The 27,372-nt window shown below is 33.2% G+C and overlaps 1 protein-coding gene across 8 annotated transcripts; it reads left to right on the top strand.

Moving 5' to 3' along the window:
- The first annotated feature begins 97 nt into the window (after nt 1-97).
- On the top strand, nt 98-27,372 carry LOC128162695 (dnaJ homolog subfamily B member 6-like). Of its 8 annotated transcripts, none has more exons than XM_052825966.1 (8): nt 98-193; nt 11,408-11,540; nt 16,774-16,883; nt 17,297-17,488; nt 18,898-18,958; nt 22,102-22,293; nt 23,775-23,885; nt 25,664-27,372. In XM_052825966.1, exons 2-8 carry the CDS (start codon nt 11,473-11,475, stop codon nt 25,761-25,763), a joined length of 834 nt encoding a protein of 277 aa, XP_052681926.1. In that variant the 5' UTR covers nt 98-193; nt 11,408-11,472; the 3' UTR covers nt 25,764-27,372. The 8 variants fall into 8 exon arrangements, with proteins under 8 accessions (XP_052681926.1, XP_052681921.1, XP_052681928.1 ...); XM_052825961.1 differs by having other exon boundaries at nt 18,859-18,958; XM_052825964.1 differs by lacking the exon at nt 98-193 and adding an exon at nt 3,885-4,038 and having other exon boundaries at nt 18,859-18,958.

Below are 27,372 nucleotides of genomic sequence, written 5' to 3'. Positions count from 1 at the left end.
AAAAATTCCATTAACTTTTGTTACTTCTTGATTATGATCATTCCGAATATTTTTTTTTCCTTTTGTTAAATAATGACATGAACTTTTATGCTATTAGACGATTCCTTAGTCTTCTGGACGCTTCTGGATACGTTAAAATCCACATGGGTATCAAGTTGCTGATGGCGACCATTGAAAAGGATTTGCAAATCTGGTTAGTAAAACAAATTAAAACATTTTCTTCCTTTAAAAACGAGATTGTCAAAATTTGGCAAATCATTATAGTGTATTGCTATTCCGTTATTTTCTTCGCAAACGCATAGCTTATGGCGCTACTACGTTGTTAGGCTCTCCTTGCTTTCGCATCATTTTATTATGACGTTTCATGCACAATTGTCATTAGAGAATTAAGGTTTTTCGCTCTTGTTGAGAGAAAATCGATGTTCAGGTAATGTTTTCTTTGTAGAAAATGAATAAGGCCTTGACATTTAATTGTTTCTAATGGTGTCAATGCAATACATTATTTTTTGTTCTTTGGAGTCAGCAAAATTTGCTTCCTAACATTCCTTAGAAATAAGATGTACATGCAGAATGAAAAATTGGATACTGAATGTCATGACAGTGCTTACTACTGAATTCCAACCAAGGGAATTTACACTGTTAAAAAGCAGCTATACAGTCAATAGTATATGTATTTGAATCTTAAATGTGCGTTTTACAATATTGTTTAATCATTTGCTGTTACCAAGCATAAAAGAATAAGATTGCATTCGTAATCAAAGTGTAGAATTTCTTGTTTCTAATCGTTGACACAACTTTACTTCTGAATGTTACCAATATGTAAGACACTCGAAATATCTTGCACAATTTGTTAACATTATTATCTAGGTCCTGTCAAAATCCCTGTAGACTTTTCATTTTTAGCTCAAATTAGCTGTGTATTGAAACTTGGCATGCTAGCAGGGGTGTTTTAAAGGAGAAATCTTAAGTTTTATTTCATACTTTTGAATGAGCATTGTTTGAACCCTGAGGTATTTATAGATAATGTGTAATTAAAGCTGAACACCGCTCGTAAATAGGCACCGTCACACAGGTACCTGGTATATATACTTTTCGATTTCATTACACCTGATTGCACACCTGAAACTTGTGGCCGACGTGTAGTATTCCTTTCGTGGTCTTTGGAATTTATGCATTTTATTTTTATTCTATATGCATATTCTGTTTGTAAATTATAGCGAGCGCAGCTCGCCGGCGCGCAGCGCCGGCTAGCGAAGCGAGCTCTAAGAACCAGTGTGCGCGGGAAAAAGAACGAGCTAAACCTACAGTTCATCAAACAAAATTTTTTGTCTACGTCCCATAATGCTCTCTAATGTTTTCACCCGTGGTGCTATGCCAAAAATGGCCGACTTTCAACTCGTAATTTACGGTGACTTAAAGTTTGAAGACACGTTTTGAGTACCGCATATGCTTTGGCGAGACTCAAAAGATTTGTTACATGCTTCCATACCTTCGTATTGAGTCGAGAAACGTAAACAAAGACGAACAAAGTCATGGATGACGTCACAGTGCACTCGCGCTATATTTCCCGCGAAAAATTTAGAGGTGGATCAAACATCTGTAATGAGTGTACTGGCTATTTCAATATAGTCTGCGATACCTGCCTCATTGACATATGATTTGTTTTTAATCTTTTTTTAATATAGAGATTTTATATATATATAAACTAACAAGGGCCATACTTTACTGTCATGTCGATCCATTTTTAAAGTAATTGTGCATGCATGTACCGTGCAGTAGGCAGGTAAGTATATGAATAGGAAGGAAATAAACAATAGGACATTTTGAACTAAATAAAAAGGAATAAAATGAAAAAATAAACAGTTAAAAAATTATGTAGATATTGCATATAGTCATACCATTAAATAAAAGTGGGAAATTACACACCTACAAACAGGTACCGGGCTCTCTCTCTCTCTCTCTCTCTCTCTCTCTCTCTCTGGGTAGGGGGTTGCGCTGTATATATCATAACCATTAAAATTAGTACATTTGGCATACTTATTGTAGAGCAATACTCTCTCAAAAATTCTTTGACGTTCGTTGATACCTAAATAAAACTATAAGTTGACAATGATGCAAGGTACAGTATGTGTAATTCTTGCTGCACTCGCCAGAACGGTAGCACCGTAAAACATATTATTTTGATCAGTTTATTTGATGTTAGTATTCTCCTGGCTTGAAAAAAGTGCGTAAAACTTGATAATTTCATCACAACCAAGTAACACGGCGAGGCAAGATGTACGTCCACACAGGTGAGACCTCTACAGCAAAATATTCTGAACTGTTAAGAGGTCTCAAGCTTATATAGGGGTTGTAGGGATAACGGTGGGGAGAGAGAAATATGGTGGACAGTGCCTATTTACAAGCCGCACATGCAAATTTTGCATCAAGGATATCTTGAGACAGAGTACACAGAGTATTATAGTTCATATAGATTGTTTTTCATTGAAGATCATAATAGGTACCAGGGTTACATGTATCTATTTAATTGTCATATATTTATTTTTATTAAGTTACAGTTTTGGAACGAATGAATTGTTTTAATTACAAGTGTAAACAGCTTTTGTATCAATTTGTCAAGGAATGTTGAACCTGGAAGATATAGAATAATATCCATTTATATATATTCCTAAACAAAATTCATATCAAAATCATTTATGAAACATCAATATTAATTATGTTTGAAGCAAAGGAGCAAAATTATTTTTCTTATACAAGCCATTGATCCCTTTCTCCACCCCCCAAAGAATAAAATAGAATATAACTGTGACTAAAAATACTGTAAATTCCTTATATTATGCAAGTACTTAATTCCGCAATATCGCTGTTTTGTATCAAATCGCGAGAATATAAAATCATGAACGCGGAACTTTTTCCTTATTTCTTACTGTTCTCAACTCTCAAAAAATAATGGCGAGATTTTAAAATCCGCGAAGGGTGTTTCTCACGATTTTACACGGATATTAATTCCTTGCGTTTTATTACGAATCTACAGTTGAAAATGTATTAATGTAGATTAAAACTAGAAATGATAAGTCATTTAAACCTTCTTGACAACAGATTGAAATAATATTGTCCTGTGAAATTAGAATTTTATCCCATATATCCCTCAGAAAAATGAATGTTTTTCATTCATCTGCCTTTTTCTTCCAGTTCGACTGGGTAATGCATTAGCATTAATTCCCACCTTCTTAAGAAATTTTACATTATTGATTTACGTACTAAAAAGAATGTAATTATATATGTATAAACAAGTGAACTATCATATTGGAAAGATCTCCTCAAATAAGCAGTAAATGGCTGAATCATGATGAATACCTGAAATATAATTATGAATGTAAAATTAGAGCTCAATTTAAATCCTTTGGGCATTTTGAGTGCATACATGTAAAAAAAAAACCCATTAATTAATTCATCTTCCTGTTAAAAAGGTACATGATCGATTTCATATATTGAATGTTGAATTGTTTATTTAACTGTCAAAATGAATAAAAGAAGATTTCCCATCATCTTCTTTCAAGCTCCATTTCCTTTGGTTTCTTGCATGTCTACACTTATTTATAATCACTACCAAGTTGTTTACATACTCCAGAACATATCTATGTTTACATTTTGCAGAAAAATGCATACAGCATCAGTAATAATGTTATCTTTGTCTGCAATATCTGTATATGTTTATGTATTATGAGATACTATCTGAGGTTTTTTATGCAATATTTATGTAATCTCTCTTTCCCTCGCTCTCTTGTGTCCTCTCTCTCTCTCTCTCTCTCTCTCTCTCTCTCTCTCTCTCATTTAATTGATTGACAGCCCTCCCCCTCCTTTTTGCCACTACTGTAGCTGTAAGAAAATTTTGTGTTTGTTGGTGCTGACTCATTTTGTGCCTGGTTCTAAATTTGGCTCTAGAAGAATGTGGTGTTGCCCCCTAGATATGTGTCTATCTCTCCCGTGCACTGAAGATGTAAAGCCAACTTTGTTGTAAAAGGATTTATTTACGATGTAAGTCTAAGTTTAACTTTCTCTACATGTTTGTAACTTATGTTGTTTTTTGTAAAAGTTTTGTAAAACAAAAATCTACATACAAAAAACAAAAAGTGTCCTTTTATTGCATGTTTCGTCTATCTCACTTTGCTGTGCTCAGAAGGTGTAAAGCCAACTTAATTTTGTTGTGAAAGGATTTATTTAATACGATGTCAGTCTAACTTTCTCTATAATTATGTTTGTATCTAACATTGAAGAACCACAAAAACGTGTCGGTACATTGCATGTTTTCTTATAGATAAGACAATTAAACTCCCGTAGGAAGTTGCATATTGGTTCAGTGCTACCTGTCTGATAATGCAATAAACCTTGATAAATGATCAAGATAATACATGTAGCAGTAGGGATTTTTGTTGTTGTGCAATGATAATTTCCACCATAGATGTCTAGGAGTCTTTAAAGTTACATGTAAGTACATGTATTCTTTATATGCTATGAAATGTGAAGCAAAATTATAATTATATGCATTATAGATGGATTTGATAGGTTTCGTTGACAGATGAAGGGAATTCATCAAGGAATGTTCTTGCCTGCTTGTCAGTGTGCCTGTAGATTTGCCTAGTATCATGTCTGAGATCTGTATATATTAATTAATTTCCAAAGATTAAAATGACTGGATGGTCATGCTATTCTATAACCTTGAGAAGATCGAAAAACTCTCTATGATTGTATATTGGAAATATTCAAATTTTAAAGCTCAACTTGCCTCAAGCATTAACATTAGCTATAATACTTACCTATTAATATTTTATGGCTAAAAAATTAAAGTTGTGTAATTTTTTTTAGAATGATTTTATGGTTATTTTTTGACCAATCATTTTCCTGAACTAAAATATTTTGTGTTAAATGGTTTTGAGATTTCATCATTTTCTTATATTGGGACAAATTTTGTCTTATATGTCTGTTGATTTTATTAATAAGTACATTTGTTTAGCTCATGAAATCATTAAGTCAGTCTTTAAAAAAAGTTAAAACCTTGTGGGATTTTAATGATGTCAGTGCCAACTATTGTTTTAACCCATATAACTGGCATATATGAGTTGAACATTGTTGTAATTGGGTGCTCTTAATTGCTTCCTGATTTTTTCTTGAGCCTTTGTGGAGTTTGAAACCTCTAAACAGTATCCTGTTGTCAGAGCAAAAGATTTGTTCTTGAATCATGGCATTTTTATATGTTCAAGTGTTACCAAAGACCAGTTTAACTATTATAATTGTTCAATACCTGTTTGATTTGGTGATGTTTTGGACATTATGATAAGGAAGTCTTCATGACATATCTAAAAAATTTCTTGGTTATATGTCACACCCACCACCCCTATGATTATCTTACGTACATTAAAGCAAAACCCCCCTGAATTTTCAAGTTATGCTGAGGTGTAAAACTCATATTTTCAAGGCTACTTTAATGTGGAAGAAACTGTACTCGACCTTTGGCCTCGTGTAAATGATGCCCAGGTCTTGCCCACTTCTATATATGTGAACAGCTGTGTTTGTCCAAGAAATAGCTCTTCAAAAAGTGCATATTGTAGGCTTGTAGCACAGAACCCCATCCCAGCAGCTGGAAAATAATGTTTATTGTGCGTTTCCTTTTTTTCTATTAATTGAACAATGGTATTTTCGCTGTTTGTTGTTTACGTAACCATCCTTTGGTGCCTTATTAATCTTGTTTTGCTCATCAGCATTGTACTTCTTTTGCTGCAATCCTGTTCCTATTTTGAGTTGGAAAAAAAGAGAGAGAGCATTAAAAAAAAGTACGAAACTATTTGCGTGGCGATGATAGTTATGTCTGATGATTCAAGGCATGTAATTCAGAAAAAATCTCTCAAACTGTTTGTAAAGATTGCAAACAATGTGATGATAAGGCAAAGGGAAAATTGAAATGGTGCTTCTAAGGAATTCTTCCCTCCTCTCGATACTTTGATTGTGCCAAATTGTTGTGGGAGATATTTCTGGTGATTAGGGGAACTGTTTACAAGAGCTGTTGGCTGCTGAATGGGGAAACAGGTGGGTGATCTTATCGTACAGGAATCTTGGGGGAGGAACAGCTCCAGACTAATTTTGTAGAGATGTGTCTATACTTGTATACCAGTATATGTAGAGAACTGTCTGCATATTGTAGAGAAATGATCATGCTGTGTCTATAAATGTCTACTGGTATTTGGGCTTTCTACTGGCAATAGACAAAGTAATGTCTAAATCCGCTCTCTGCTGCTAGCGGAATTATAGCTTTTGTATATTTTGTATTGTTACATGCACATAGGGACCTGTGTATAATTGCTAGATATAGAGAATGAGTTGTGTCTATTTGACTTGTCTACTAGCAATGAAGTTTTAAAATGACTACAGTTTACTTTCATAGAGACTTGCCTATTGTGTCCTATGCAAATTTGGAGAGACAAACAGCTGTTTTCGTGTAAAGACCTGTTAGGTTTTGGAGCTCCTAGCTAATTCAAATATTCATTGTATATATCATGTAATCATGTGCACTTTGACCTCTTATTTATGTTCTTTATTCCACATTTCTGGTACAATCAATCTGCAGGCTAATTGAGTCTTTTGATCCAAGGAATCTTTCTGACACTAAAAATAATATTAAGGTAGTACAGTATTGATCGAAACATTTTTAAGACGTTTCATCCTATTGTGAAATGACATGACAGTATCAATATAATAGGAGCTGATATTCTGCATAGCAAGACTTGAAGACAATATTCGGAAAGCTAATGGGTTTGGAAACTTTTATAATTCTAGATTTTTCGTTATATATAAGAAATCAATATGAAATTAGGTACAAAACTGCATGCATTGTAATGGATATGTAATGATCTTTTCCCTGATTGTCTGTTTATAATACATGTACATGTGTGATAGTGTCCACATTTTAGTGAACCATTTTACGGACAGATCCTGCTGTTAATTTCCTCTATTAATTAGTGAACATTGTGTGACATTGGCCCTGAGACTTCTTTAACTCTTGCTTGTATAATATTGACCAGGCTGTAGGTTACAAAACCAACTTTTATTGCGTATGAGAAATTTATGCAACGAGGTTCATGAGAGTCTTGTATTGCTGCCAATTAGTTGTCATATATGTCTCTTGTATATTATTTTTCCATATACCGGTAATCTACATCTTGATCTTGAAAATTAGTATAAAGCTGGTTTACAGTATAAGGAAATAAGGAAATTAATTCTAACACGCCCCTACACCCCTACCCCCTCCTCCTTCTCTACCCCCCCCCCCCCCCCCCACCCCCCACCCCCATCCCCCAGGAGCACCAGACAACCTGATGGAAGTACAGCAACTGTTACTGTGATGTCACAGTTGATTCATTACATATTCAACTTTTAAAAGGGTAAACGTCATAGAGGACTTGAAGAGGGAGCTTGTGAACGGATCAAGACTACCAGTTAGTCTTCTAAGCTTATTGTAAAGCCAGCCGTAAATTTATTATCGCAGCCAATTTCTAGTTGATGAATCTGAGGGCTTTCTGCTGTAGTTTATATATTTAGCTTTGAAAGACAATTGATGTCACTTCTGATGCCAAAAATACAGAACTTGTGCGTAAAGTTACTGCTGTCTAATAAAATATTTAAAAAAGAAATTTTTCACTGAAGTTTAATTTAGAACTTAGATGATCAGTATAGCACTTAAAGCGACTTAAGTGAAATATTGCGGAAAGTGCTTTCATTTTTTGAACAGCTTAAATTTGCAAGCAAATGCCAACATATCCTACTGATAAATAATCAGCTCAGTTGAGAGACAGAGTGTCAACTTATTCGATATTATTGGGATGTCCCAAAACCTATGTTGAATTGTTCTCTGGCCATCAAAGAAATCAAATGATTGTGTAATGATGTAATGTACTACACAAAAAAGTAAAAGAACACAACAGGAGATGATTGCAGTTACGAAGAACCTGATATAAAATTGATTACAGATATATGTCGAACATGAAATAGATCGAGACTGTTACATTTTAACTTGATGTAATATTTTCAATGATTAATCAAGGAATAGACAGACAGTTACAAATTTAAAAAAATTGTGTGCAAAGTTTCAGTGATATTTTTTACATATCCTGACAGGATATTGTTTCGTATTTTTTACCTTGAGTGCTTATTTTGTTAATTCCTTGAATAGTTTTTGTCAGTTAAAAAAAAATTCCAAGAAAATGACAATAGTGCTTGATTGTAAGGAGGAAGTATATTCAGTTTAACTTTCAGTTTGTACTTCTGTTCTGAAGTGGATAGTTCAATCTAGAGATCATACCTGTTATTCTCAGGTAAATAATGTCATGATAGTTTGTAGGACTTGAATTCAGGATACATTTTTGTACTCTCTATCTGTATATTTTCAAGGTTTTGTTTTTTTTCCTTTTTAAAAGACAATATTTTCTAAGGTAATATTTAATTTCATTATAATGATTTAAGCACTGAGGTTTTTCAGAGGTCAAAAAATTGGGTGTCATTTTGAACGGTTACAGTAATATATACATGTAAAAATATAGACATAATCACATATACATGTATGTTTTTACTATATAGTTGTAAAAAGGGGGCCTTTAAAGCTAAATAATAATTAATTTTTTGCACAGTGATCTTTTAAAAGCAGTTGGATGTCAATATTAGTACCCAGTAAAATGATTTTCATACACGTAAATTTGCATTACTGTTAATTGTGTCATTATCCGCAGATGAGGTTTAAGACCTATAAGATTTATAATGTTGTTTTTATAAAAGCTTATTGCATACAGGACATTTTACACCTTTATAGAAGTCCCTTTAGTCTAATGTCGGGCTTCAGCTTATTTCCTAGAATCTTTTATCTTACGAAATCAATAGTACCTGTGCACTAGTGTTTTAGCAGAACACAATGTGTAGTATATATAGAGTGTAAACCAAAAGTAGGGTTTTCCTAAGCATACTATGCAAGTTTTTGTATACGTTGGTCAAACATACATGTAGAATTTGGACACAGGTACATAATTTACTTACATGTGCCCTGTAGAAAATTAAATGCCCGAGGTCATATCTGGACGGGATTGCAAGGTGGGGTATATAGATCTATGTTCTATAAATCTGAAAATGTCAGGTTTCAAGGAAATCCTGCAGACTTTACGTAGGTTTTAATATGTAGTAATTTTTTCAAGAAGCTAATGAAATATAAGTATTTATGAATGAATTTGATGTACATATTAAACTGAAGAATATAGGTCAATTAAGGTTCAGCCGACATTTGAAGATCGTGTTGAAATTATGAATGGGTCTTGCACATGAAAAGTTTAAATTTGTACTTAGTTTATATTCTGAACTAGGTGAATTGGCAGTAGGCCAGATCTTAGCAGGTAAATGATAATTCCATGAAAATTTCTAACTCTTACCACCTTTTATATATAAATGATAAATTTGATCAGAAATGGGGACACTGGATAATGTTACTCATGGTATATAATGTGTGTTTAATGGTGAAGTAAGTAAGTGATATGGACTAGCTAGCTTAGCCATTGCGAAAAATCATCTGTATACAGTGGTATATGTTACTCTGCTGTGTGTTGTAAAGGAGAGAGTTGGCGAATGTTGTCGACCTAGCCATTGGGTCTATTTTTAGGTACACACACAAGCCAAGCTGTTGTATGGGGGTTTCCAGCTGATAGTTTTTTTTTCTGTGTTTTATATCCGTGGAGTTATTATGGACGTTTTCTTGTGTGGTTCATGATCAGGAAGTTGACTTTTTTTAACCTGGGATGGATACTAGATGAATTTTCATTTAATTTGGGCACATAACTTTATCTAGAGTTTTGTTTTAAAAATCCTTCTTTTGTCAGCTGATTTTACAGTAAGTCATGATTGCTGTATAATTATATGTATATATAGAAATATCTTCGCAGTTAAGCTAGCTAGGGCACTGCACTATGATTCTCTTCAGGAAATAAGTTGTAATATTAACTGATCAGGATTTTCATCTTGAATGGGTTTTTTTAATCCATGGTATGACTCTCATAATATAGCTAGATTTTTATGTGTATCATGGTATGTACTTTGAAAATTTGATTTTCCTAGCTGCATGAATTTGGCATCTCTTTAATTGAAATTCTTTTTTTTTTTCGACAGTGGGAAAATTAATTGTCTCATGCACTGAATTATAATTTACACGTATAAATGTCTGTGTTAAATTTAAATAAAAACATGTTTTCTCTAACAATTAACAGTAGTACATGTTATATATGTCAAGTATGTATCAGATTAAATGCGTAGTATTATTGTACTATAGTTATTTAAAGTGAGTTGAAGGCTATATGTTTGGGAATGCTAATGAGCTAATTAGAATACATTAACAAAATTAACAACGCAGAATATTCAGAAGTCGAAACATTAATGATAAGATCTAACTTAATTAATTACGCATTATATTATTATAGTCAAATTTTAGATGAAGTTGAATTCTTTTTTATATCAGGATTTGTGCAGTGATAACAGATATCAGGATATTTTTTTTATACATCATCATACTTTGATTGTGTATAACAATTGTTTGCTCTTTCACCATGCTGATTTCTTAATATGACTCTGTAATGTCATCAGATGAGATGGCTTATTAGATTTCCTATTTTTCATGTATTACTGTCAAACATGTATGTAAAAAAGTGTCATTCACTTGAGGACATTGTATTTGCAGATAATAAGATAGATGTATATAAATTTTGATTTCAAATTAAATGTAACTAAAGGTTTAGATGAAGTTGATTTTTTATATCAGGATTTGTGCAGTGATAACAGCTATCAGGATCTTTTTATACCCTAGCTGTAATCATACTTAAAATGATTGTGTATAACAATTGTTTGCTCTTTCGCCATGCTGATTTCTTAATATATGACTCTGTAATGTCATCAGATGAGATGGCTTATTAGATTTCCTATTTTTCATGTATTACTGTCAAACATGTTTGTAAACAAGTGTCATTCACTAGAGGACATTGTATGTTCAGATAATAAGATACATGTGTATAAATTTTGATTTCAAATTAAATGTAAGGTTTTTCCCTACATACATGTATTTCCTGTGCATTTCATGAACCAAGTGCCTTAACCCATCTGCATGCAAATGTAAATTATTTAAACAGGAAAAGGACATGTATGATGTTTCTTTATCATTTAACGTTTGTCAATGTTTATTAGAAATACATGATTTGAGCCATATTTTTACCATCAAATATGCCAAGAAACAAAACATCTGGATATTATGAGAATTAATATCAAGCCAATAAGCGGCTGATCCTTATTATCGGTTGATAATTGATTGATATTGTTTTTCCATCTTTTGTAGGTTATAATCCAGCGTCTCTATAACCCGGTCCTTTTTGTGTGTGAGTGAGTGATTGACACATTATAATGGAGTTGGATTATTATGTAGTTCTTGACATCGCCAAAGATGCCAGTCATGGGGAAGTCAAAAAAGCGTAAGTAAATGAAGTAAATGAAGTAAATGAAGATTGAGATGGTCTGGGGGTTGGGGGTGGAGAGAGACTGTTACCGAAGTAACAAAGATTAAGATAGTTTGGGGGTGGATGGGGGGGGGGGGGGGGGGGAGACCTCAATTTATCAGATATCTGCAAGAGAAATTGCCACATGGTATGTAAATGAAGGGGTGGAGGGATGGAGGAGGAGGGCCCAGAGAGCCTTGCAACCAGAGACCTTTTTTGCCTTCTTGAGTGCTAGCTCTCTTGAACAGGCTGCAAAGTAATTTATATACAGTTGAACTTCGTTATCTCCAACTATGATATCTGGAATACAATAGATATGTCGAAGTGATTTGTAAGTCCCAACCACTTATTATTTAACTATTTTACCCTCGATATCTAAAATACTCAGCTATCCCAAAGTTTTAAACAGTCCCATCTAGTTTGTGATAACGAAGTTTGACTGTAATAGTAAGCTTGATGGAGAGGGTTTGGGGTTGTGGGGGTGGGTGCTGAAATCAAGACCACCTCTTATTAAGTGTATAAACTTATAACTGTATGCTGTTGTAACACTAGGTTAATTCACCACACAAAAAATAATTACTGTATTGTAAATTAGATACAAGATGCTCTACAACCATTCATTGCTACACTCTTGTATATCAGTTGTACAGAGGTGAAGATGAGTGGGAGGGGGTGGGGGTGTTTGAAGATAAGATGCAACATTCTGAAGGGCTGTTCAGGTAAATATCAGATGTCCTCAAGTGACTTGCTGTATGCTAGCTGTCAGGTAGCAAAAATTGGGTCACACCCTGACCTAGAGATTAATGAAGATGGTCACGGTCCAACACTTTCCGTGTTTACATTATGAGGAAAAGGGATGATGTTTGTTTACATAGAAATGTCCTTTATCATCATGCAGGGATTAATGGAAGCTGTCACCAAGACTTCTGTACCAAATTTACCAGTGTGAATGTCCTGAATAATGTATGATACTTATATAATTATTTAGGACATCTTTTCTTCCATCACTCTCTCACCTAAGAAATGAATATATTAAACTTATTCCGGGCGAGGGAATCCATCCTACCATATCTATATCCTTGTGTATCAACCCACCGAGGCTGTCCCCCAAATCCTGAATATCAAAATTTTCTATGCTTTTATAAGGAATTAAAGTCAGTTATTAGCAAATCTTAAAAGCAAGATTCACTGTAATTGGTTTCGTTAATATTTGGCTGCCAAATTTTTGTGTAATGCTGTTGGGACGAACTCTTAAACATTTTTTTACCGAAGTAGAAGATGTAGTGGTGGCAGCGTATGTCATTGATAAATCTATTGAATCTATTGGCCATTATCTACATTGCCTCAAAACTGTTGATTCCACCCACAAAACCCATGTAATATGAACAACATTATTAATGTATATATATTAATGTATATATATAACCATATATAAGAAAAAGTCTATTAACCTTTAGTACAATGTATTGTAAACTATGTGTTCCCTAGTAGATGAAATAAGGCCGAGTATTGATCATCAGTGCACCTTTTAATTAAATATTGCATAGGCAATGATAGAGCACAGAGGAAGAATATATTCCGAAGCATAATTTTTTTTCAATCAATTTTCAATAAATCTATCATATTATTTGGCTAAAGGGAATCTGATGGTGATACAATGTATCCTTTAAATCTCTCGATCAGCTTACATAAATCCGAAGTATTAAACATGTAGATCGATTTGAGTCATCTCAGATCAGGCTTCAAGCTAACTTAACTGTCATCCAGTACACTCAATGATTAGGGACTAGGAGGCATAGAAGTTTGATTTATTAAAAGTAAGGTTATACCACATACTACAACCTGTATATATATAGGGGGATCAGAATTTAATACACAGTTTTCACCTGTAGTTTTATAGTGATTTCGTTTAATATCAACCATATGATAAACAAATTAATGGCATTTCTGATGTAAGTCGAGTAAAAATATCTTTCTGATGGTGTAACTTTAGTTGGGCTTCAGATTCTTAGCTAGAGCTTAGTATTTACAACCAGTAAGGAACTTATACGTATAATAGCTCAGTGGCTTTATATACTGGTACATACCTCTGTATATATTGCTGTTGACACTTACATTGTCAGTGGATTGTTTCTGTCAAGATCACGGCTCTTCAAGCTCATACAATACAGGATTTGTTCTAGGAAGAGAGTTTATATGTCTTTTGTTTACCAACCGCGAAATTAACTATTACTTATTTTGCCTTCTACTGGTTACTGATATTTTGATTTTGATGTCTTGGAGAACAAAAGAAATCTCTGAAATCAGTGAAGAGTCATCGACTTCACGATGTTTTTTTATTAATATTTTCTGAATTATCTCATAAAAAGGAGTTTAAAGAAAGAAGCACTTACTAGGCAAAATTTACAGTTGCTATACATTACTGTAAATGAAGTATTATAACACACAATTTATACTCGTTAATGGTCATGTAGTAAAAAACAGTTGCTATACATTACTGTAAACGAAGTATTATAACAAACAATTTATATTCGTTAATGGTCGTGGAGTAAAAAACAGTTGCTATACATTACTGTAAACGAAGTATTATAACACAAAATTTATATTCGTTAATGGTCATGCAGTAAAAAACAGTTGCTATACATTACTGAAAACGAAGTATTATAAAACACACAATTTATACTTGTTAATGGTCTTGCAGTTAAAAATAAGCCAGGAACAATTTTTGCAAGAAAGTAGTAACTTATTGCACAGGCATGAATTCACCCCTATTCACAAATATGATACTGTATACAGAAAAATATTTGCCTCCGTTTTCTTTTCGCCCCTTTTGCCCTTGGTTTCAGAGGGCGAATTTAGACTGTGTGAATTCCACTGTCTCAAATTATTTCTCTTAATACACAATTTTACTGTGGGCAAATTCAAGACAGTGCAAAACTGTTTGCAAGTGTAGAAGGGCGAGAAATTACAGGGGGCGAAAATAACCCTGTATACAGTATACTTTACAGGTCATAAATCTATATTTAAAATAACATGCAACTAAGACTATGAAATTAAAGCATAAATCAGTGAAAAAGTAAATGAGTCGCGACTGTTAGACTTACTATTTGTAACCAAAGAATTAAATCTATACTCTGGGGTAGATTATGTATAAAAGCATGAAAGTCACAGCAATATGAGATGAATTTTAAAGCTAGGGCATTGAAAAGATATACCATGCAGTTTCAAGATATAGGTTCATATTACCAACAAAGAAATCTATTTTTGTAACAGTTCTAGAGTATGAATATGATATTTTTTTTATGTAGTCAGGGAGTATGACTTTTGAATCAAATGACACTGTATGTGTAGATGTATGTGCATGTAGATATATGCATCACTTTTCTATCCACAATTAACTTATTCTTGGTGAAGCATCTGGAAACCCTCTAAAATATTGGCTAGATGTATTAACTGTATTGATACTCTAAATTTATTTAAAAATTTCAGAAGACCCCCTCCATTCCTTCAAAAATGATAAATTGCTTTACTCCTTGTATGGTATTTTGATTCTTTCTAATAATTTTGGTTTTTATTTTACCATCTCTATATTTAAAAAATATCTATCTTGTAGGTCAACCTAACCTGGGGTATATATACTCATACGTGTCTTAATTCACTTTACCCAAAACAGATATAATAACTTAGCAGTTACTGTAAAGAAATAGGTTGATTTTTTTTTTTTATTAAGTGAAACTTGGCCTCCTTTGCGTTTTAGAAATCATTTCATTCAAAACTTTTTATGAATGATTCATCATTTCTCCATACTTTTTAAACACGCGTATGTTCTGTCAGAAGAAAACAGCTGTACCATTGAACCATCTCTCCACTCCCAGGCTGTAGATGCGTGGTAATTCACTTCGACCTTCAAAGCCGAATCTAACAGGGAATGATTAAAGAAAAATTTTAGAAATGAAAATTTGGCAGGATTGGTCTCGTTGGGTAATATAAATAACCAAGGAGGTGACTCAGATATCGCAAAATTGATGACCAAGAAGATTGAGAAGCAAAGTTCATTTTGATTTTTAAAAAAAACCCATCTGCCCATTGTTTACCATGAATATCACACCTTATTACCTTTAATTACTCATTAACACTGGTACGTTATGATCCTAGGCAAAAAAATTTTCCACCAACCAGAAAGATTAAGATTTCACTGAAGATTTATAAGCCACCTTGCGGAATGCATGCATGCAGTTCCTGGAATCTTGCCTTATGATTCTTACACCCAGGGGAAATTATTTACTACAAACTATAAGAGGTCATATTTTTATTAGTGTTGCAATGTTTGCACATTCCTTGATGGATGTTGATAAAGTGGGGCAATGTTATACCTTTTCTTACAAAAAGTGCCTGAAAAATTGGTATTGATATATAATATATTAAATTTACCCAGTTAATGCTAATGGCATTTACATAAATCTCATTTGGGGAGATTTATAAAATTCCCAGAAATATTGAAAATCTGCATTACAATTAAAGTACATGCATGTACATACATGTATTCAATTTGGTACTTGCATCTGTAGGCAAAATGTATAGTTGCACAATACATGTACATGTACAGTTGAGCTGGGAAGCAAAACAATTTAAACAAACCAAAGAGGTTTAATATATCTGTAAAAATCCATGCATGCATGATGTGCAGTGCAAACAATTGATCAATATTGGTGCAGCCTGTCACACAGGCACAGTGTCAGGTTCCTCAGTTTAAATCACTTTGGATTACTAATACAATGCCATTTTGTAAAATGCGCTTCAAATAGCCCACATATTAAACATGTTGAAAAAATCCTAATTGCTGGGTTCTTGTTTTAAAAACATACATGTAGGGGAGGGCGCATTTTGTGATAATATGAAATTTTACAAATGAAATAAAGTGAAATATTTTTATCCCTTTTGCTGAGCAAAACATACTGTTAGAATGATTTCAGTTGTTACAGTACCTTTTTTCTTTGTTGAGATTGTGATTATTTACCAATATTAGCAATTATTTGCCTAGATTTTGATTGATTCTAATGCAATTTATGTTTTGAGGTGTCATGAGAAATCACTAGAAAAAAAATTGAAGGCATATGCGTCTCGCAATCTGTGCATCTCGGTTAATCAATATTTTTGTTTGATGTATTTATTATAATAAACATCCTTTAATTCTGTCTTTCTTTAACAGTTACAGAAAGCTTGCTCTAAAATGGCATCCAGACAAAAATCCCGACCAGAAGGAGGAAGCAGAGAAAAAGTTCAAGGAGATTTCTGAGGCTTATGAAGTTTTATCAGACAGTAAGGCAAATGTGTTGTATATATGTGTTTATGATACATAAATAAGCAAGACTTTTTTCTGCAAAAGGGGCCCTTTACAAGTTAAATGATGTGAACGAATACTTATGATTTGGTCATTATGTACATCATTTAAAATCACTAATAAATATACACATGGTATAAATGCAGCAATCTGATTGGCCATGTTGCAATATCTTATTGTACTTTATTTTAATTCAGTGAATTTCTTATTCAAAGTAACTTGTAGTTTATTTCAAAATATTAAAATAAATGATAAATATTTGTTGTTTCAATTCTTCTCAAGGAGATTGAAATTTAGTCTGAAGTGGCCTCAACCCTCCAGCCCTCCTAAGTACATGCATAACATATTCTGTGCACAAATTGTAGCCTATACCTTTCTGTGTAATTAACAGAGGAGAAGCGAGAGATTTACGACAGGTACGGAAAGGATGGCCTGACAGGCGGGGGAGGGGGAAGAGGGAGTGGATACAACGACTTCAACATGGGCGGAGGATTCACCGGCTTCCATCCGTTCCACTTCCGAGACCCAGAAGAAGTGTTCAAGGAGTTTTTCGGTGGAAGGGATCCTTTTGCTGCTTTCTTTGGTAAAATACATCGAAAGGTGTTGATAGAACTGTTTACTTGACATTGTGATTGCACATGTTAGCAGGTTTATATACGATAGACAACTTTCATAATGTGAAAATTTTTTTTTTCCTTTACAGGGTCAATATGTCAAAGGGACCATAAAACTAGTTAAGTTGTTCACTTTTGATCTCTGTCTCACTTTTAGATATTTAAAGGAGCATATTGCAAAAAAGTGAGATTAAGATCAAAAGCGAGCTTGTCTGAGTTTTTGGCCCCTGACCACTGTTTTCCCTCTATAAGATAGCCATCTTTTAATTGTCACTATATCTGTCTGACTGAACTAGGTGAAGAGCTACACTTAATTACTTTTCTACAGAGGCAATACTTTTGGTCTTTCATAAATACAACAACAATAGAGTAAAACACGTACTCTTATAACAACGCTCCTGGAACGGCAATTTCACTTCTTTATAAGCGTAATTCAATATTTCTGTCAAGTTTACAAAGTGAATATGGTCATGAGGAATGAAAACATTTCGCTGTAATCGTCAATTCATTATAAGCATGTTTGCCATAACTGTATTCTACTGTAATTTGAAGGCACATTGAAAAGATGTTGACTTTTATCTTACCAATGTATTATAGTACAGGTATTTCAGGAACCAAAGAATTGTACCAAAAGACTTCAGCAGCAAGAACACTGAATGACAATGACTAATGTTTTACTATATTTTTTATAGTAGTGTAGTTACCGTATATCCAGTTTTTTTTTGCATGTCACAAAGTTTGCAAATATGGGGGAAATCAATAATATTTTAAATTTGCGTCAGTCTTTTTTTGCTATTTAAAAAGTTTCCTATAGAAAATGATACAGGATATAATTTCTGCATATTCAATTATTTGCGATTTAAAAGAGGTCACGAAAAAAGCAAAAATTCAAAAAAATTACCAGTTATACGGTTTCACAGTATGAGCCACAAGGAAATGTTTAGAATGACACTTTTTATCAAATTTCAAATAAAGTTCTTTTTAAAAATTAAGCATGCATATTTCAACATTTTGAGTAGAATGTAGTTTTATTGAAATAAACCCCACACAAAACAATGTAAATAAAGAAGAAGAAAAACCCATAAAACAATATGGGTGTATTCGTTTGCTACCTCCAGAACTGGTCCTGAATATCTGCAGCAGATCTCCATTGTCTACCTGCTATATGGAAAGTAGACAATATAGATCTACCGGAGATCTCCACACTGCAAACGAGCAAATTAGGATTACTCATGCAGTTCTCCTAGCGACCGAACGAATACACCCCTAAATGTAACACAGTTGATACTGCATGAGGATGCTTGGTTCAGAGAGCTGACCTTTGTTTTTCCACTTCCAGGTCGTGACAATCCCAATAACTTCCAAGACTCTTTTCCAGGCTTTACACGTCCCTCCATGCACTTTTTCGGAGGACACTCAGACATTTTCGGAGATGGAGGGTAAGTAGGGGAGGGGACGGGAATATTTTTGGTGATGTTTTAGCTGAACCGTTTGTCCGCTGAATGATTGACCTGTGAATTAATTGCATTTTAAGTACCACAGAAAGTACATTAATTAACGTGACTTAATGTGTATATTTATCAGCATGGTAGTAGTAGTAATTAGAGTGTGATGTATATGTTGTGTTTTGTCCTTGTTACCAATTTTACAATTTTAGCTCGTTGATATGTTATTTAAGCCAACTTAAAGAAAAACATTGTATACATGGAGACTTAGATACTTGATGTGCAGAGGGAAAAGGGGGGGGGGTTAATAAAAGAAGAAGATTGATTAATATTGAAATGAATATTAATTTTTTTTTTTTGGTGGGGGGGGGGGGGGGGTAGGGGGGCCTTGAATTTTGTAGCATGAAATTTTAAGGGTTTCTGAAGCACTAAATATATTTGTTACCACTCTGCCTACCTGTTCTTCTGGGTTGTCCTCAATCGCACAAGGGATCTAATTCTACCCTTGTATGCTTTAATTTTCATAACATCTGCAGATATTAGGGACAGTTGAATCTTTTTCTTGCTGGACCAGCCTGTCTCCTGCCACACATACGTACACAGAACTGAGCTGAACTTATAGTGTCATTTCAAATTCTTTTTCCATATTTTTTTTAATGTATGTGTTAAATGCAGCTTTGTCATATTAAATCGACACCATGATTATGACTTATTCCAAAATATATATATATTCATAAATGGACACTTGAATATGAAGTTGATAAGTATGGTTTCCCTGCTGTGTTGTCAAAAAAGTCAGATGCATCAGGGTTGTCTCTAAAAAGTGAAGTAGAAGGAGGAAATGAAAAAGTAGCAGGGGGTCTGGGGGTCTTGCTTATAGCTACTGTAACATTGTGTTTGAAATGCAAAAATAGCCGGGTAATTAAGGCATTATAGGCGGGGGAACTCCCCGCCTCCCGGGTCTTAGAGACAACCCTGTGCATAAATTGTTTGGTGTTTTTCTATGTTTAATTTTTTTCAATTCTTGACTTGAAGTGACATTCTGATGCCTAATTTTTCTGTTTTACCTGTTACTATTACTGCTGTTAGAATATTTTCAACACCAGGTGCAGCTGTATAGTCATTTTGTGGTCTTTGTTTGTGTTTGCATGTACAATGGCTTCAGAATCAATGTCTGCAGTGTATAACTTGTGTCAGGGAGAGCTTATAAGTACTGGGGACATAGTATAGGATATCTATGACTTTAAAGTTAGAAAAGAAAGAATTTTACATTGGTTTTCACTTTTGATTAATCCAGTAGTATTTTGCCAAGAGGCCCTGCAATTTTTTGCCGTTGAAAGTTTCCTCTGATAAACCTTTACTTTGATTTTTGCTGAGGGATATCATGTACCTAGTAATTCTCCTGTGGATGAACTGTTCAACATCAGATTGAAGTGTTACCCACACATTTTTGGCTGTTATTCCATGGGAAATCCTTTAAATTTTTTTTTACTAAATATCCTGTACTAAAATTTCCTGTAATTGGTATTGATATCAAGTAACTGTTTCAAAATACTAGGTAGTTCCAGTATTCTTTGACTATGAATATATCTTAATATTTCCTGTAATTTTTGTTGATATTCCCTTATTTTTTTTCTTTATTGATATTCCCAGTGAATTAATTGTTAATATAATTCCTCAAGATTAAAATTAGTGTTAATTTTCCTTGCAGATCTATTATTTTATTGTTATATTATCAATAGTTATAAGGGATATCAACACAATATCCCAAGGGATATCGACACAACATCCCAAAGGATATCAACAAAATCCCAAGGGATTTCAACAAGGGTTCTTGTTGATATCCCTTTTAACTTTGTTGATATCCCATGTGATAATTTGTTGATATCCCTTTTAACCTTGCTAATATCCCTGTTGATATCCCAATGGAATATCAATAAGATTGATAAACATTTTAACTTAGTTCTTATACCTCGGGATATTTTGTTGATATCCCTTATATCCCCCAGGATTTTGTGTTGATATCCCGTAGGATATTGTGTTGATAGCTCTTGGGATATTTTGTTGATACTTCTTATAATTATTGTTGTTGTTAGTCATCCCTCCCTGTTAATGTTTTTGTAACATTCCTTGTAGTTCAGTACTAATGTTCCCTGTAAATTTCTTTGTTGGAAGATTTGGTATTTACCTGTTGGTATATCCTTTTAAAGTGCTTTTAAATTATTCTTTTTTTTTATACTACTGTACTGTAGGAAATCCCAAACAAGTTTGCATGCTATGTAAAACTTAATGAACCGTGCACCCTTGAAGGGTGAAGTTCTGTGTTATCATAAGGAGGCCATGCGGACATAAATAAGTAAAATTGCCAAGTCTTAGATTTTGAATGCACCAATCAAAGAAGTACGTGTACATTTTATATCAGAATATAAGGGCTGGAGAAAAGATCATGACAATATGATTCCCTGTTACAGAGATCATTTATTTGGATCTGAAATTTTTCTAAGCAATTAAGTTATTACTTACAAAATTGCATATCTAGTAAAAAGATATGGTAAAATGGAATAAAATAAAGCTTTGACAGCACCTATCAAAAGGATACAAAGTGAATTCGAATATGGAAAACATTATCAGAAGTTCAGATTAATCCCATGGAATGATACAATCACTTTATGACAACTCAAGATTTTTTTTAATGAGGGAAAAACAATATTTCCTGTGCTGGGGTCTGCTGAGTGCATTAATTGTCAAAAGAAAAATGTATTTCCCCTTCATTGATGATCAGAACTTCTTAGGAGACACTTCTTAGCTGAATTTGACTAAACTTGGACCGTAGGTTGCTCAATAGAAATTGTCATCAGCCTGATTCAGGGTAATTTTAGGAAAAATCAAATATATTCAATGTAATGTCGTATTGAGAGGATCATAGCATGCATGTAAATTAATGTTAGAATGGATATCGTCAGACTAATATGCATGGAGTACAGTTTATTGTCCTTTCGCTCTTTTTAACATCATTATTTATTGAATGCTTTTACTAACAACTGCATGGGGGAAAAAACTCGAAGGAGGCGAGTTTTTTGATAAGTTTCTGGGGTTGGGCATCCATGCAGCCTGTGCATTCCACATTATCTCCGCAGTCGACGACGCATGCAGCGTAGACGGGAGAGAAGCGACGGACCGGCTTATTCCCGTCGCCCCAGGGATGTAGCCGAGCGGAGCGTTCACCATCCAGTCGGACACTCGCCATTCCTCCATTTCGGAATCCCCATGGGGCTTGGTTTCCATTCTCCTCTGTTTGATGACCATTTTGGAATGCATCCAAGCTCTGGGTAAATTCATGAATATTCATCATTTTGGCATGCTCCAATGGGATCTTAGTAGGGACTGGGGTCTGCAGAAGGGGGATTTTGATGAGGTTTTGTCATGTTTTGACATTAAAAACTGATCTTCATATCAAATTATTGGATCTCACGTTATCATTATTCTCTTCATATCTTTCCTCATCATGACATCTCCTTTGTACAGTATTCACTGTACTCTATAAATACTATATGAATAGATGTTAAAAACTTGAATCATGTCAGTCGTACAATCCTTAGTGTATACAGCAGTTTTAGATACATGATGTAGTCAAAGCACCAGAGATTAGTGTCAAATAATCGAATGACCAATAGCTGACCATTTATTGTGTATTAATGCATCATGATTTTAATACTGTGATGATGTTTATATACTCTGATGAAGTGTCAAGTTTGTTGTTGTTTTGAAACACTTAGATAATATACTGGTTATAATGTATGAGTGTTGCCTAATTAACACCATTTAATTGCTTCAAATTAGTCGTGTGTTAAACATGTTTAAAGAAAGTTTGACCATTGGTGCAAAGTTTGGTGTTTATTTTAATGTACGTGGATGGGTTTGAAGTGCAGATCTTTGCGTGTGGTGTTGCTGTGCAACTAATCATGCTGAAAAAAAAAATCATAAGTGTCATACAATTCCCACAGTTAATAAAATGACCATTTTTTCAGAATTTCCATTGCAAACGTACCAAATATAAACTAGCACTGCTTCAACCTGTGTTTTAATAAGAAGCAGATAATTACATAAGACCATGTACAATGTAGAAGAAAAATAACAAATACAACATTCTTTGCTACCTGTACAAATATTACAAGTCTGATAACTCCAATGAGGGGGAAGGGGTTGGTAGGTGGGTTTCAGTTGACAGTTTTATTCTAAGAAACTGTCTTCTCCTGGAATAACAGTCGTCCTAGAGTTGATTGATATCATGATAACTAGGTCTTCATAAATGTTGTAAAAATTGATCTAAATATAATTACATGAAATTTTAAAAACACATGCACACACATATACACATTTGTATTAATGAGGCTGGATGCTCAAAAATTTAACCATCAAATTTTAAGATATGATTTATTTAGCTATAAATTATTTTTGAGTAAGAAAAGGAAATTCTATATGTTTTGACTTTTAAATTTAGCCAAATTTCTTATGTTTTTATAAATAGAGCTGTTCTTGTAAAGGAGATCAATACAGTCTAAAAATGGCCACGAAATTGCCAAACTTACTTAACACAAATGTCAAAATGTAACTAGGATATAAGATGTAATCTTTCATAACAGTAAATTTTATGTTTACTGTTGTATAACACAAAATAATTATTCATTGGATAGAAAAACAGAACAAAGCAGGTTCATTAAGACTCCTGAAGTACTTAGTGAATTTCTAAGGAGGGACAGAAACTCTGTATTTCATTTTATAATTTGGTTTTATCGTTCTTTGTTGACAGGTTCTCCAATTTCTCCAGTACATCCTTCAGTGGCCCCAGGGGTGGAGGAAATTTCAGATCCAGCTCCACATCCACCAAATTTGTCAACGGCAAAAAAATTGTGACCAAAAAGTGAGTCTTATGTCTTTGCCTTATTTACTTTTACATGTTCTTTTTTTTATGCGAGTACTGTGGTTTCATCAATATTCATTGAATACCAATTTTCGTGGATTTCGTTGTTAAGTTGATCCATGAAATTAAATGTTCATTGAAGTTCAATTTCAACTAACATTTTGTATTAATTTGATCATTGGCCACGAAATTACTTTACTGAAACTGTGGTTTTCAGAAAATCCACGAAAATTGATACCCACGAAAATTAATGAAACCACAGTATACTGTAAAAGTGGTTATTTAGTATTTACGCGTGAGAAACATTGACACTAGTTACGCAGTAGGCTTCAAACTGTGGAAAAAAAACCTCGTGCATATGGTGAAAAAATATAAACCGTAGAGTGGTAAAGCACACATTCGCATATTTAATGTTTGTCAACAAAAAACGTGTACTTAACCACCAGTGTAAATAACTTCTTTACAATACTTACATGTATTATATTGCAAATCTACTGCTAGGTTGAAAATCCTGAGAATATGAATAGGCGATTTCATGCCAAACTTGTACTTTAACATGTTTAATTATAGTATAATTTTTTATACCAGGTAGTTAACAAATGTCAGAAAATAATAGCAAGATTTTAAAACCGGTTAAAGATGCTTATTGCAATTTTGTTCATGCAGGGATAAATTCTTCACGTTTTATCATAAAACAAAAGCTATGTTACAAAGTAAATAAAGTGTTGTCTGTTTTCTCATTCTTAATAATATACTGTAGAAGCAGAAATATTCGTTGAGGATTTAATTATGTTATTTTCATCGGCAGTATAAATCAACGAAATCAAATCCATGACAAATTTTTAACCAAAGTATCAATGAATGCAATTTTAGAGATTACAATATGACAAAATTTAATGCCAACAGAATTTTATTTGGTTCAAAAACAAGGAAATTTTGCCCCAACAAAAATATGTGCTTCTACAGTAGTCCCACAATAAAATATTTTGTAAACCAACTTTTATTTGCATGTGAGAATTGTTCGGGATAGCCTCATTTTCGTGAATATTTCTCACCGTTGACCAGTATTATCAATATACATGTAGTTGTAACAACAACAAAAAGATGAGGATAAGGTTTGGTCATGAAAGTTAGTCGCTGCGAACCAGTTCATCTCATGTAAATCGCGAAATAAAGTTGTCGCTAATACATGTTGGATTACAGTATATGAATTAAACTGTATGACAGGTTCACCAAATTAAATTCATTTGATAGATACCTGTCATTATATATATATACTTCTTCAATAGAACATGTAGAAGGAAGCAAAAGACTTGAGAATTTATAATTTAAAGCAATATGAGCTGTATTTTTTAGAATTTTATTTTGCTGCAAAAACCTGCTAGTATGATAAGTCTGAATGTAACTTAAACTTTTATGATAAATAAAATTTTTGTCAAAAGAAAGATTTCTCCTCAAAGGAATATATAGCAGATCAATTTTTGTACAGGACGACAATAATTCAATTTTGCTACAATTAAGGCTTCTTGACAGCTTTTTCCACGAAAATATAGCTGATTATAGAAACTCAAGAACCATCATATTTTTTGTCATTTTAATAGAAAATAACATTTTTGTAAAAAACAAATTCAACATGAAAATTGCAGCTCATATTGCTTTAAGCAGATTGAAAGTGAAAACAATATGAAAAATATGTTTCTACAATGTGAAGAAATTCCAATAACATCAGTGAAGTTTCATATTCAACATCACAGAAAATTTTGATATCTCCCTTTCAGAGTGGTGGAAAATGGCAAGGAAACGGTAACCGTTACAGAAGATGGTAAAGTGGTCAAACATCTAGTAAACGGTGAAGAGAAACAGGCGATAAAGGGATGAAGGTGTCTGACCAATCACAACTAAAGCGCATCTGTGTTATTTATAGTAACATTATATATTAATTAAGTCAAATATCATCAAGAGCTTAATAATATTTACTATGTAAATGGGTCGTTTGAAAGTGCATTGGGGTCAGGACCTTTCTTTTTTATGTGTCTTTTATCCAGGCCAGAATTTTATCTTTCGTAACTTTCTGATGGTAAATTGAAGTAAAATCTGAATTTAGATATATACATGTTTTTTCCTGAAAGTGAAGCAATTACATGCTTCTTCTTTCATTGTTATGAAAAAATGGTGATTTTTTTACCCTTTTTTGCAAGGTCAAATTGCAATATGTTGTGTTTACTGTCTGTAGATGATGTATGTGTGTTGTTTATTGTATATGTCCGGATATGTGTAGCCGCAGTTAATCTTACGTTACAAGATTCTCTATTGCTGTTTACCAGAATGAGTGCACAATGAGAAATTGCAAAAAAATGCAAACATATCTGAACAAAATGATTTTTTTTCCACTTGTTTCGTTCAATTTTTGATTCCTTTAAGCTGGAATCACCTTCTTTCAGAACAGGGTAGAAGATTTTCAAAGGAAGATGAAAAATTTACTTTAAAAAAAAATTTTTTTTTTTGTTTTCGAATGTTAAAGGCTTTATGTCATGAAATTTGCTTTTGGGCCTTTGGTGAAGACAACATGTAAACTGTCTGGGTTTTTGTTTGCCTGTTATACCGGTACCATGCTATTATGGCAGATTGTTTCTCTTAAGTATATTTCAATGTTTAGCCGTTTGTTGTGCCATGTATGGGAAAAAATTTCAAAATCTGTATGTATTTTTAATTTAATATGCTTAAAATTTATTGCATAATTGAAAAACATGAATACCATTGTTTGATGCCGTTGTTCTTTTTCTCAGCAGGATCTCATGTTATTGTTTAAAACAATGGCACTTTTGACTTTTGAAATTGATACCGAAAGAACATAGTTGTTTCTGTAAAATCATTATGTTCTGAATATTTTGTAAAGCTTCAATTATTTATATGAGATAGAAGCTTTTTCCATAGCAGAGGATAAAAATTCTGATACATGTATATCGATGCTAGTGTCTCAACACATGATGAACTCTTTATATTACATTGTTGTTTCTGCAACTCTTTTATAATCAGACTCCACAACTTTGGAAGTTGAGACGTACATGTACTCTACAACCTTGGAAGTGGAGGTTCTACAACCTTGAAAGTGGAGTATGCTATATTGGTCATTGATGATTAATTTTTTTTGCTTTTATTTAAACCGTATGTCAGTCATTTGCAAATGTCACAGGTGTGGTATATGTTGCAATTGGTTTTTATGATTTTGTTTAATTTCTTTTTCCCCATCACTTTGCTACCACACAGTCTTTTGTAAATGTCTGGCCAGTCTCTGTTGTAGGATCATCTATATACAGAGGAAGTGTCTCTTTATAATTCTAACAGCTGTGTACAATATTATCATGTATAATGTTTTTTTTTCTTTTTGTCTTCTTTTCATAGTATTATGTATCAAAGTTGATAACTGTCTTTGAATTCATTCATTTTTACCATGTTTGGCCAAATAGCAAATAAATAAGCTATATTT

This window comes from Crassostrea angulata, chromosome 9 (assembly GCF_025612915.1).
Source record: "Crassostrea angulata isolate pt1a10 chromosome 9, ASM2561291v2, whole genome shotgun sequence".
NCBI lineage: Eukaryota > Metazoa > Mollusca > Bivalvia > Ostreida > Ostreidae > Magallana > Magallana angulata.
This window is presented reverse-complemented; position numbering and strand designations above follow the sequence as displayed.

Excerpts from the sequence above, each read along its gene's own strand:
- LOC128162695 (XM_052825961.1), top strand. The coding sequence starts at position 11,473 with ATGGAGTTGGATTATTATGTAGTTCTTGACATCGCCAAAGATGCCAGT. Across the intron at positions 16,884-17,296 it reads TTATGAAGTTTTATCAGACA|AGGAGAAGCGAGAGATTTAC; the intron begins GTAAGGCAAATG and ends TGTAATTAACAG. Across the intron at positions 17,489-18,858 it reads TCCTTTTGCTGCTTTCTTTG|GTCGTGACAATCCCAATAAC; the intron begins GTAAAATACATC and ends TTCCACTTCCAG.